We start from the raw sequence: 12,478 nt of genomic DNA, 5'->3' as shown, positions 1-12,478 counted from the left end.
GTCGAGAAACATTCATGTGCGTCGTGTTGGCTCTTCGAATTTCTACTACTGTCGGAAAAAATTGGCGCATCATGCTTGCCGCGACGTTTACCTACACACCGTACACATTACCGCCGTTTAGGGGCTTCCTAACAATATCTGCGTTCAACCTCTTACGGGCACTGCGGTATCTCTCTCTGCGGCCTGCACACGCCAGTTCACAATTCGCTGCGGACGAACGTGGCCGAAGCCCGAAATATATTGAGAAGCGCTTGTTTTGGGGCTATAGTAGGGCAATCTCTTAGTGGAATAAGCAGCGCTGCACAGTATTATACAATTCGAAGAGCGAACAGTGAAGCAACACGGCGCACCACGTTTATTCCTCGATCTCTTGTGACAAGGAAGAAGAAGGGGAGATGGAGGTGCGCACACGCTCTACGCCAGCCTGCGCCAATTAGCACACTTGATGATCCTGCCGCCCGGTTCTTGGCCGATCCCCCTTTGTGGGCGAGTGCCAGCAAAGCTGAAGGTTCATCATCATCATCATCAATACCATATTGCCATCACAGCGGCCCGAAAGCAGCGAGCTGCTGCCCTTCGACCGGGCGTTGCGGCTTGAAATTTTTTTACCAAACCTGTACAAACAACCCACACTGAGAGCAAAAGCGCGCGCTACCACGCCATGTAGAGCAACGTACAGGTGGTAGAAGTGGAGGGCGCGCGCACAACGCGAAGAGCGCGGCGACGACATTTAAAGGTCGCCGTTAGCGCCATCTCGCTGGTGAGAAGGAAGGAGAACGTACTGAAACGCTTCCGAGCTCTGCGTACCATCGGCGGTAACCGGTGTGTGTAAATAGATTGCCGTTAGTAGGCTAAAGCATGCACGCTCCGTGGCCGAGTCGTTCAACGATGCGCGCTGCGGAGCGAGAGGTCATAGTTTGGATCCCCGGTCGAGCGATTCGGAAAATACGTTTCTTTGCAGCTTATATACATATAACGGCAACGGCAAAAATGAGCTGATAGTGTTCATATGATTGCTATTGCGATAAAATAAAAAAACTTTGACCTTACTTTTACCTTCTATTAATAAATAAGGCTCTGACGACGATGAACTTAAAGGCAATGCAGTTTTAGCGCGATAGCGTCGAAGAGCTCGTTTCACAGAAAGTCCGGTGTCCGCGCTGTTGGTTGTGAGCGAAAAAGTTATCATCTTATGCGTGACCAAAAAAAGAAGAACGATGCATGCAAATAAAATAAATAACTGATTTGAAAAACCCTGGAGCAGAGTGGGGACCGAACCGGGGTTGTTGGGGTCCAAGTGGAGATCAAACCCGGGTCATTTGCGTGGCAAGCAAATAATATACTACACAGCCACGCCTCTGCTTGTGAAAACAGCGAAGATAACTTCTCCTTTGAAATGCAGTGAAAGTAGATTTCGTGCTTCACAAACACACGCGTCCTGTATGTACAAGCTTCACGACGCAACATGAAGTATTGCAGTAATGATGCGCGGTACAAGCGTCCATTGCAGAGGTGCGTCAGAATATGTGATTATCAAAATGGCTCCGTGATTGGAAGCCGGTATACACCCCCTCATCCCCAACGAAAGGCACACACGCTACTGCGCCTATTCCCTTAAGGCCACTTAGCGGGTACATAGCAAATTCGAAAATGTTTCATGCAGACGATAGTTATATAGCGCGAGAACAGAACGACGACACACAGACAAGAAGGACACGAAGGACAGGAAGGACACGAGCGCTCGTGTCCTTCTTGTCTCTGTGCCGCCGTTCTGTTCTCGCGCTATATAACTATCGTTGGTTGTCATAACTATCGTCATGACATACCAACCAGCCCAAGCTGCCACACTTCTAAGTTTCATGCAGAGGTGGTCTAGTGGCTAAGGTACTCGGCTGCTCACCCGCAGGTCGCGGGATCAAATGCCGGTTCCGGCGGCTACATTTCCTATGGAGGCGGAAATGTTGTAGGCCCGTGTGCTCAGATTTGGGTGCACGTTAAGGAACCCCAGGTGATCGAAATTTCCGAAGCCCTCCACTACGGCGTCTCTTCATAATCAAATGGTGGTTTTGGGACGTTAAACCCCACATGTCAATCAATCAATTAAAACGTCCCCAAACGGCATCTGAAATTTCAAATAACTAGCGTGTTAACTCCTTGCATGTCCCGTAATTTCACCGCATTTCCCTGATGTCGTGCAAGGTGACTCACGAGACGTCACTATAGGTACGCACGCTCCAATTTCCCTGTCTGTGAACGACAGACATCGGTAACGATTCTTCTTTTGTGATGATTTGCTGAAATGGAACAGCGCTTCATTATAGTCGAATCGCCACGTTTGCTCCAAAAGTATACTCCGCCCCAGCAGAGCAGCCGTAATGGTGCTCGGCGGCTGACCTGAAGGTAGCGGGTTCGATACCGGTGGCCGCGGCGGTCCCATTTCGACGGAGGCGAGATGGAGGAGGCCCGTGCAATGTCAGCGCACGATAAAAAACACCAGACGGACGAAATTTCCGGAGCATTCAATGGACTACGGCGTTTCTCGTAATAACATCGTGGTTAAGTAGGGCACTGGTGTTGATAATGTTTAGACGTTGTCACGCATCGAGCTCTCACTCTCAGGTAAACCGTTATTTGACTTTGAGTGTCCCTTCAATGTCAAGTATATATGGCATATGTATACGTCTGAAGGCAACATCCGCACCCACTCGCTGACCGCACATTTCTGACACTACCAGAATCTGTTTTCCTTTCAGTTTCAGTTTTTCACAATTTAGTAATTTCACTCGACTGACAATGACACCGGCGTTGAATGGGCCCATATATATATATATATATATATATATATATATATTGGAGGAGCGTTTGTCGCCGGATCCGGGAATAATAGGAGAATAAAAGGAGTTTGACTCACAAGTGAAAAGATTTTTTACTTGACGTTTCGACCGTGGGCCCGGCCTTCGTCAGAAACGTGGGCCCGGCCTCCTGACGAAGGCCGGGCCCACGGTCGAAACGTCAAGTAAAAAATCTTTTCACTTGTGAGTCAAACTCCTTTTATTCTCCTATATATATATATATATATATATATATATATATATATATATATATATATATATATATATATATATATATATATATATATATATATATATATATATATATATACGTGGACGTTAGGCAGGGTTGGAGGGAGACGAGGAGGAAGAAGAGGTTAGAAATAGAGAAGATGGCTGACACCCCAGTCTAGTACTGTGTGCTATTACAAATTGGCGCAGCCGCGTGTACTTTCTGTGCGGACATTCAAGATGTGGGTGGACTTTACCATTGGAGCAAATCAACGCGGTGGCATCCGGATCTTGACCGCAACGCCTCAAGATGAAGAGGAACTAGCACTTGCGGAAGCAATGAGCACTGACGCATTTGTTACCTATGTAAGCACTAAAATGAAGCTCACTCCAGACCATTTACTTGCTAAAAGAACGGTGAGGATCAACAGGAAGCTTCAGGGTTATGAGAATTTCGTGCTGACTCCAGTAGGAAACGACTCGAAGCCTACTACCGCTGCTTCGCCTTACAGTTCTGTCGAGTTGATCAACAAGTTTTTTGAACTACACCAAGAACAGAATAGGCAGCAAAATGATTTAAAGCGCTTGCTTGTAAACGCGACGGAAAGATTAAGCTGACCGAGTCGCAAACACGTGAAGCCAGACATGTTTGACGAAGAGTCTAGTAGTCCCGAGTCCTGGCTCACGTTTTACGAGTATGCATGCAATGAAAACTACTGGCACAGCGACGAAGATAAAGTGAAAAACATGCGACTATTCCTATCGGGCATAGCAAAGAGTTGGTACGAATGGCGTCTCAACGCTTACAGCAACAAACCATGGATAGAGTGGAAAGCAAGCTTTCTGAGCTCCTTCAGCGAGAACAAGCTATTGCTATGGGACAAAGCAATCACGTTCAAATACAGGTCTGGATCTGCACTCAGCTATTTTTATGAGAAAAGTCGCTCGCTACAGCTGGCGGACTTATCTTTGCCTGAGACGTCTGTGGTTCCGCTTATCATTCATGGTTTAAGTCCGGTCCTGCAGAAGCAAATACAAATTCAAGGACCCAAGACGGTCGAAGAACTTCTGCAGGGAATGCGAGACCTCTACCACCTCCAGGACCTAGGAACCCAGCGTCAACCAATGACACCTGCTGCAAGAAATACCGGAGCCACACGAACTGAGGAACAACGCCCGCTTGCAAGCTGGAAACCTACGGCAACACCCGTATCCTTTTTGACCGCCCAGGGAGGCTCAGACCATGGCGAAGAGCTAGATGATGTAACAAAAAACTGAATAGAGAAAGTCTCGGCTTCCACCCGACGACATCAAGAGAAGCTGTTTATTTGTCTCATACAAGTCTATTGTACATATCTGTTTTTCTGGATGGAAAGGAACGGAGTGCGTTAGTTGACAGTAGAGCAAGCGTCATGGTTATTAACGCAAATATTGTTGAGAGGGCGAAAGTAAAAGAGGGAAGACCAGCAGAAGTACACAGATACGATGGAAAACGAGATGTCCTCGATATGTGCACTTGTATAACCATATCGTGTCTCGGCAACACTGTCACTGCGCAAGCATTGGTACTCGACAGGGTTCCGTATGAACTACTGCTTTCACGTCGTCATCAGTGCACTTCGCCTTAATATCTACTGGACAGGCAAAATTACCAAAGAAGAAAAGCGCCGCGCTATTAACGCTGCAGTTTTGCCTTCAAGGACTCCGCGGAAACCATCGTCAGGTGAAGATGTTAGGATGCTTTACCCGGAATCGCTGTGCCTGAAAGAATATCCTACAGCAACTACGAATAAGGTTGCACGGCGGGCTTGTTGGTTATTCATGGTGTTCGAGGTATCTCTGTCCCGTCCTGGATGCGCTATACCTCGAACAGCAACTACGAAGTTTGAGGTTCCATTTCAGCTCAGTGATACGACGGTGGTGAGAAAAAAGCCCTATATTATGTCACGAGAGAAGAAAGTGTGGCTTCAGAACGATATTCAAAAGATGTTGGATGCGCAGATTATCCGTTCATCCACGTCTACGTTCGCTTCACCCATCACAATTGCACCAACGGAAGATGGAAGTCTTCGACTCTGCACGGACTACAGACAAATTAATAAGCAGACTGAGCTTTTTCCGTTTCCTATGCCACGTACAGACTCTACCATAGATGACACGGGTGGCTGCAGAGTTTTCCTGTGCATTGACCTATGTAAAGGATTTTGGCAAGTTCCGATTTCTGAAAATTGCAAGAAATATTCTGCCTTCATCACGCTCTTTGACATCTATGAGTATAACCGACTTCCATTTGAATGGGAGAACTCACCTGTTTGGTTCCAGAAGATGATGAACGACATCTTGCGCCCATTTCTCAGAAAGTTTTGTAATGTCTACATAGACGATATAATAGTATACTCCCACAACGAGGAAGAGCACTCAAACCATCTGGCTAGTGTACTTCAAGCACTTTGCGACACCAAGCTCAAAATTAATGACAAGAAGAGTGAATTTTTCCAAAGTAAAGTGGTGTTTCTTGGAAGAGTATTTGATGGCCAAACCAAGACAACAAAACAGGAATCAGTCGAACGAATCGCAAAAATGCAGAAGCCATATGACTTGCACTCTTTGCGGGGAATTTCTTGGTCTTGCAGGGCATTTCCGGCTATTCATTAGAGACTATGCGACGAAAACCAAATGCCTCACAGAAATGACTTAGAAAAATGTGCCATTTCAGTAAACAGCAGAGTGTGAATCTGTTTATCACAGCCTTGTGACCATTATTTTGTCGGATCCTGTCGTGCCTCTTCCAGAATTCAAGTTGCCCGTTGAACTGAACACCGATGCTTCTTATTATGGCCCAGGCGTAGTGCTTTACCAGAGAGATGTCGACTCTCCACGGGGCCGTCAACAGAGGGTCGTCGGGTACTATTCGTACACCTTTTCGAAAACTCAACTGAACAATATGACTACAGAGAAAGAATCCTTGGCAGTCTTAATGGCCGTACGCTATTTTAAACCTCACCTGGATGGGAGAGCTTCAAGCTCTTTACGGATCACCAAGCCTTAACGTATATCCTTAACCTCGCCGAGCCTCGAGGAAAAATTGCTAGGTGGATGAGTGAACTCCACCAGTTTACTTTCATGGTCCACCACAGGCCTGGAGAACACCTCAATGACGCAGATGCGCTTTCAAGACTTGCGGTAATTCCTGATCATAAAAATGTCAACGCAACATTGTTGTGGGAGGGAACTGAAGAACTTAGGTTCCATAACGGAAAGTTCACAGTCCTAGAAATAATGGTGCCTGGAATTTTGGAGCTCTATCACGACTCCAAGCACTCAGGTGGACATGACAGCTTTTGGAGGACATATCACAAGATTCGTCAGCGTTTGCAGTGGAAACGCATGAAATAGGACGTTCAACGGTGTGCTCAGTCTTGTCATCAATGTCAAGTTCACAAAACCAAGTATCTTCAGAGAACAGACGAGATAGTTTTGCCTCAACATTCCGACGTACCATTTGAAGTCATTCGTCTGGATTTCACAGAGCTCAAGAAGAAGGCTGCAGGAGTAAGAAGAACGCAGTCTTTCCTAGTGGCAATAGACCAGTGCACAAGAATAGTGGCTGCACGGCCAGGAAGGGAAGACGCCAATAGTGTGATCGCTCTTTTGAGTCGAGAGATGTTCAAGAATACGAAAATAGTAATATCAGACAATGGGCCAGCGTTTCTCAGTCAGCGTTTGCAAGATTGGGCAAAGGAACAAGGAGCTGTATTGCGACGCTGCGCTCCGTACCATCCTGCAGGAAATGGCATGGCTGAAAGAATCATTCGGGATTTGAAGCAGTTCATTTCAATGTATCCAGGTTTTCAGGGTGCATGTAAGTGCTGCTTGGAGGCAGCTGTCGCTCATCCCAATCGGTCGCACACTGCGAGCATCAGCTGTAGCCCATATTTTGCAGCTTTCGGAAAGGTACCAGTGCTTCTGGCTGATCAAGAACTTTGCATTGCAGACCGCCTGCAATTGTGCGAAAAACAAAAAACTTCGGAAGCCTACCAGCTATACCGGGAAAGTATGAAGAGGAACTTTGACCGTCACCACAACACGCGGATACCTCAGATACAACTGAACGATCTGGTGCTTGTCAGAAAAGGCCTTCCCGGCACAAAGCAGGTGTACATGGGACCTTATCGCGTGGTGCAGATCGCAGTGCAACATGGCGTTCTCAAAAAGGTCGGTTACACGAACGATGATGGTGTGCTGGAGTTTGCGACCATTGGAAACGTTTTCATATATCACCCCAGGAGGGATGAGCCTTCAAAGAGGGGGTGTGTACGTGTACGTTAGGCAGGGTTAGAGGGAGACGAGGAGGAAGGAGAGGTTAGAAATACAGAAGATGGCTGACACCCCAGCCTGATACTGTGTATTATTACTATATATATATATATATATATATATATATATAGATAGATAGATAGATAGATAGATAGATAGATAGATAGATAGATAGATAGATAGATAGATAGATAGATAGATAGATAGATAGATAGATAGATAGATAGATAGATAGATAGATAGATAGATAGATAGATAGATAGATAGATAGATAGATAGATAGATAGATAGATAGATAGATAGATAGATAGATACGCTTTGTTCGTGACATATGCGGTTATTTCACAATATCCCGTATACTTTGGCCCCTCTCGCATTGCTTCTGCGAACCTTCTGTGCACTGCATCGTGACGTCATTGTGCCTTCGGATTGAGGAATGCAGCATTACCAACAGAACGTCTTCAGATTTTCGGTAATTTGACTTCGTCGAAAAAAAAAAATAAAAAACTCACCGACCGACACGATCTGCCATATCCTTCCACCGGGGAACCGCGTTTATTCTGTCATTGCCATGCGGTTAGCGCTGTTTCCCGTTTTCGCGCGACGCGAGAACCGAGCCTTGTCCGTATATCAAGGCCTGACCACACGCACCCTCTCCCTATGGAAAGAGTGAGCGCGCAGCTTCGCGTAGCCCCACGATGACGTCAGAAAGTCCTGCGCTGATGCGCTGCAATGGGTGCGTGTGGCCAGGCCTTTACACGGGCAATCTACGGCTCTTACAGAGGGAAGACGCTCTTACGCAAGTCACACGGGCGCCGCCACTCTGGGCTGTCAAACTAATAATTTCTTACTTTCGATGCTCGCGACGTAAACTTATAAGGACAGGAAACTTCGAATGCACCAACTCAACGGTTTTCCTGCGTACACGCTTATTTGTTGAAGACACGATTGATTGATTGATTGATTGATTGATTGATATGTGGGGATTAGCGTCCCAAAACCACCATATGATTATGAGAGACATCGTAGTGGAGCGCTGCGAAAATTTCGACCACCTGGGGTTCTTCAGTGTTCAAAACCTAAAGGGACAAGGTTAAAAGCATGGTGTGCCAACACCGAAAACACATCTGCAAAATTGCCTCCGCAGCGCGCCGCGTACCTGTTGCGAGCGGGACAACACCAATCCCTTATTAAAGGCCCCTGGACGACGTCGCGAACGCTGCCTGCCAGGTGGTGCCATGCCCCACCTGCAACACTTCGGCGAGTCTCTCTGGGCCGCTCCTGCGTCACCAGGTCACGCAGAGGGCAACGGCAGTCCACCTGCAATGAATTAATTCATGGTTGAACTGCGCGAATGGCTGACCCACACTTTCATTTGAGGTTTACGAGGACAACGAGAGACACTGGCCTCTTTGGGATAAATTTAGCACAATCATACCCTTGCCTTCCCCCCTCCCCTAAGCGCACAGGCATCTACCATTCTGTCTTCATCGAGCGAAAAAATAGCATTAAAGAACCTATTGTGCCTATACATAGAAAAATAGAATTAAACGACGTATTGTGCCTATGCATACGCAAAAAAGGGACTGCACAATGATATATTCGTGCAAAACTAGTTCTAGAAGTCGGCCGCTTTATATAAACTCTACCCGCCACCAACGATAGACATTTCATCATGGCGCGCGTGTGACGTCATGTGCTGCACGAAGCGGAGCCACTTTTTGTTCTGGCAAAGTTTAAGCCGCTACAGATCGTTCAATGTCGATGCCAAGCTGAACAAACGATGAAACAGATCGATAGCGCGCGCATAAATAATCACGCAACAAAATCGCTCGCCGTAATGCAGGCGCTCTCACAGCAAGCAGCTCGTTACGTCACGGTTAGCGAGCGCGCCAGTGTTGCCAGACTCTGTGGCCGATTGCATGTTTATAAAAAATATTCAAATATAGATTAACTAGCTGCTCGACCAAATGCGTTACCATGAACTCACAAGTATTAACCAGCATAGCACACATTATCATCAAAAAGGAAGTTTCATGGCCCACTGAAAGAGCCCTGCAACACTTTCTCAGGTAACCATCGAATGGCTTCACATGAGGAGTTCACTGCCCCGCAAATCGCCCGCCACAAAAAAAAAAATAATTTAGAATCCGCCAGCTACGAGCGGAGTTGGAGATTTGTCGCACGATGCAGTTGCCATGTCCTTTTCTCTCGTCTCAACGGACACGCTCAAAACAAAACAAGGAGGGATGGCACGGAGAAAAAGTGTTACGTCACGCGTGCGTCATGACCTTCAGCACTTCTTTCCTTTTTCGTTCAACAGATGCCGCGAACGAGGGCAGGTGGCGGCGTCACGCAGCGGGCGCAGTTATAACTACGCAGCCCACGATGCTCAAATCAACCAGTGGCTTTGAATTTGTGCGTATGGCTCCGTCGTTTGAATACACTATTGCGCACGTGAGCGATCCAACAAATACTAACGGTGAACGTGCTTGCCGTTCCGAGTTAGAAAGAAAAAGGAGAACCAGGAGGATCTTTTAACTAGTCGGCCGCTTCTGAGCTCACCCCTCACGACCTGACAAACGGGCCCTTTCAGCCTTTGACGGACTCCTCCAAGCGTAGCAATATGACATATTGCTAGAAAGAAACGCTTTCTAGCTTAGTTTGAGAACTAGTTGAAAATTTCCGGCCGCGTGCTGCTCTATAATGCTTTACTCGCGTGTTCGCGCTCAAGAGCCTCTACTACCCATCGGCAGTACTTCTAACCAGGCTAAAAAAAGTGTTGTGATTCTTTAACACGCCCTCAATTCCATCAAAATACAGCCGCCACGTACGGGACGATACCATCGGGCCTCGCCTCAATCGTGCTCAGCATATGGACATTGCATTCCCTCACTCTGTTACGAAATAATAATTGATTGATTGATTGACAGTAGCCGGTACAGCCTCGACGGCACAAACAAAATGAACGGCGCCACCGCTTAATAACTCTACACCAGGGTACAACCAGGCGTCCGGAATATGCGGCCCCCGAGATCAGAACTCATCTCTTTCCCTTCGCTACTCAAACGGGTTTAGACAGGAACTATCAAACATCGCTTCCAGTAGCCATCACAACCTATGCTTGCACATTGCAACTTTGTGACACACATGCTGAAAATGAACATGGTTTATATTCCAGTTTTGTACATTATTCTTAATGCGTTTTTTGTTGTTGTTGTTTTTTTTTCGCCTGCAAACCCATCCTTTCCCCCCACTTCTGATTTGCCGTCTGGCCATCGCAGTGTTGGATTCGTGCAACTCGGCCTTCCACCTCAAAAGGTTGCCGATCCCTGCTCTAGACGAAGCATTTCACCTCTGCGGACGGTATACAATAGATTCGATACAGATTGAAACCTGCCGAGTATGGAGAAGGCAACGCAAGAATTTTATCTGTCCACACACTCCAAAACCTGTCGGTAAATGAACAAACTCAATCAGCAACTTGGACCGCTTGTCGGAAAGGTGGTGGATTACATTGCGAACGTATTTTTGGGATGGGCTCGCATTCTTTCAGACCGACAATGTTTTTAAGAAAAGCGAAGAACAAAAGCAGACTTCGTTATGGCGGGCACCACAATGAATGTTAATAAATCATACAAGAGAAAATAAATACATCCGAGATCACTGTTTTCACCGCTAATCGCAGTCTGAATCTCCCGCCAAGTCTGGTATTTTCGGCTTTTGACGGCAGATGGCGCAGCCAGTCACATCATATCGTGATTTTTTTTTTTTTTACGTTTCTTGTTATCTTATAAATTAACTGTGTAAAACCATATAACAAAAAAAAGTTCAATTCACCAAGGTGTATCCTTTCTCTCTCTCTCTTCTCTGCTAAGAACCAGACAGACCGGTATGGAATAGTTCACTAAACTTTTTTTTTTTTTTCAGATGGACTCGTGTGGGGTCGATTTGACAGGTGAACAATGCAACATTTTTTTTCATTTGCAACATGCGAATATTACAACGCTAGCTGTAAGGGTCTTGTGGTTAGACGCACAAAAATAACACTCGCTAATACGCTGGAAGCCAGCGTTTATTTTCGTTCCCACTGGCTGAGCACGAATTAACTATAACCTACGAAAGAGCCCGTACGCTGGACACGCTCAATCACTACATGCTATGACGCCCAATTGGCATGATAAGAATGGCACACAATAAGGGTGAACTGTCATCGTATAAGACTATACAATTCACCGCACAATTACTTTGTGCCCAAGCTGCTGTCAGCAAGCAACCACTGAATTACGATTGCTACGATGCTTGTAATTCAGTGTTTATATTAGCCGTCCGGCCCAAGCGGTGTTTACGTTCAATTAACACGACGCTAGGCCGCGACTAGTTTAGGATCGTCATCGCAATGCCTACAGCGGTTGTCGAGGTATGACAATTAAAGCTTCAAGACAAATAAACGCTAGAGATGCGACGCATCTTCGCTAGCGCTCCCGCAGCTGTCGATCTTCGCGACCAAACGCTGCCAAAAGTGAGACCAACAACACAAGCCAATAAAATGATGCAGTGCACGCTAACCTTGCGTTCTTAGACCTATAAAAACTATTCATTTGATCCGCAACATCCGCATCAGCAACTAAACATCAAACGCCACGGTAATCTCCTCGTACGAAGTTAGCTTAGGTTAATGCAACGCTCGCGTTCAAACGAATGCATCGTAGTTAACTTACCTTTCGTAAGGTAGCCTTACTCGACTTTTGCGGCCTTCTTCGGCACGACAGAAGAGCTGTCAGGAAGCCCGAGTTCACTCACAAATTAACTTTACGAACCGACTGCCGTCTGCTAGGTACATTGTTGCCTTTCAAGCTAACGCGCTTTAACCCTCGCACCCCAAGCTACCACAAAAATAGTAAAAAAACACCAACATAAACAAAGTTTGAATTTTGCACGTTAACAGGTAACGAAGCGGCGCGAATTTATACTCCTTGCACTAAAATTTTTAAAGCGGCCGTCTTAGTTTCTTTGATACAACGGCGCTTATTAGTTGAAATCATCGTGGCCTAGATTGGCCTTATATGCAAGCAACAATGTGCTTGTTTCTCGCGGGT

The 12,478-nt window shown here is 46.3% G+C and overlaps 1 protein-coding gene across 1 annotated transcript in view; it reads right to left on the bottom strand.

Moving 5' to 3' along the window:
* Positions 1–12,227, bottom strand: part of LOC119181797 (uncharacterized) — a 214,431-nt gene extending 202,204 nt beyond the window's left edge. The window contains exons 1-2 of the mRNA XM_075875477.1: positions 12,101–12,227; positions 8,539–8,699 (exon numbers count right to left, since the gene is read on the bottom strand). Coding sequence (XP_075731592.1) covers positions 8,539–8,619 — 81 coding nt within the window. The 5' untranslated portion in view covers positions 8,620–8,699; positions 12,101–12,227. The remainder of the gene's footprint in view (positions 1–8,538; positions 8,700–12,100) is intronic.
* Positions 12,228–12,478: the final 251 nt, after the last annotated feature.

The sequence above is a fragment of the Rhipicephalus microplus genome, chromosome 10, assembly GCF_043290135.1.
Source record: "Rhipicephalus microplus isolate Deutch F79 chromosome 10, USDA_Rmic, whole genome shotgun sequence".
NCBI classification, from domain to species: domain Eukaryota; kingdom Metazoa; phylum Arthropoda; class Arachnida; order Ixodida; family Ixodidae; genus Rhipicephalus; species Rhipicephalus microplus.
Note: the sequence above shows the minus strand (reverse complement) of the source record. Positions and strands in the feature narration are given on the sequence as shown.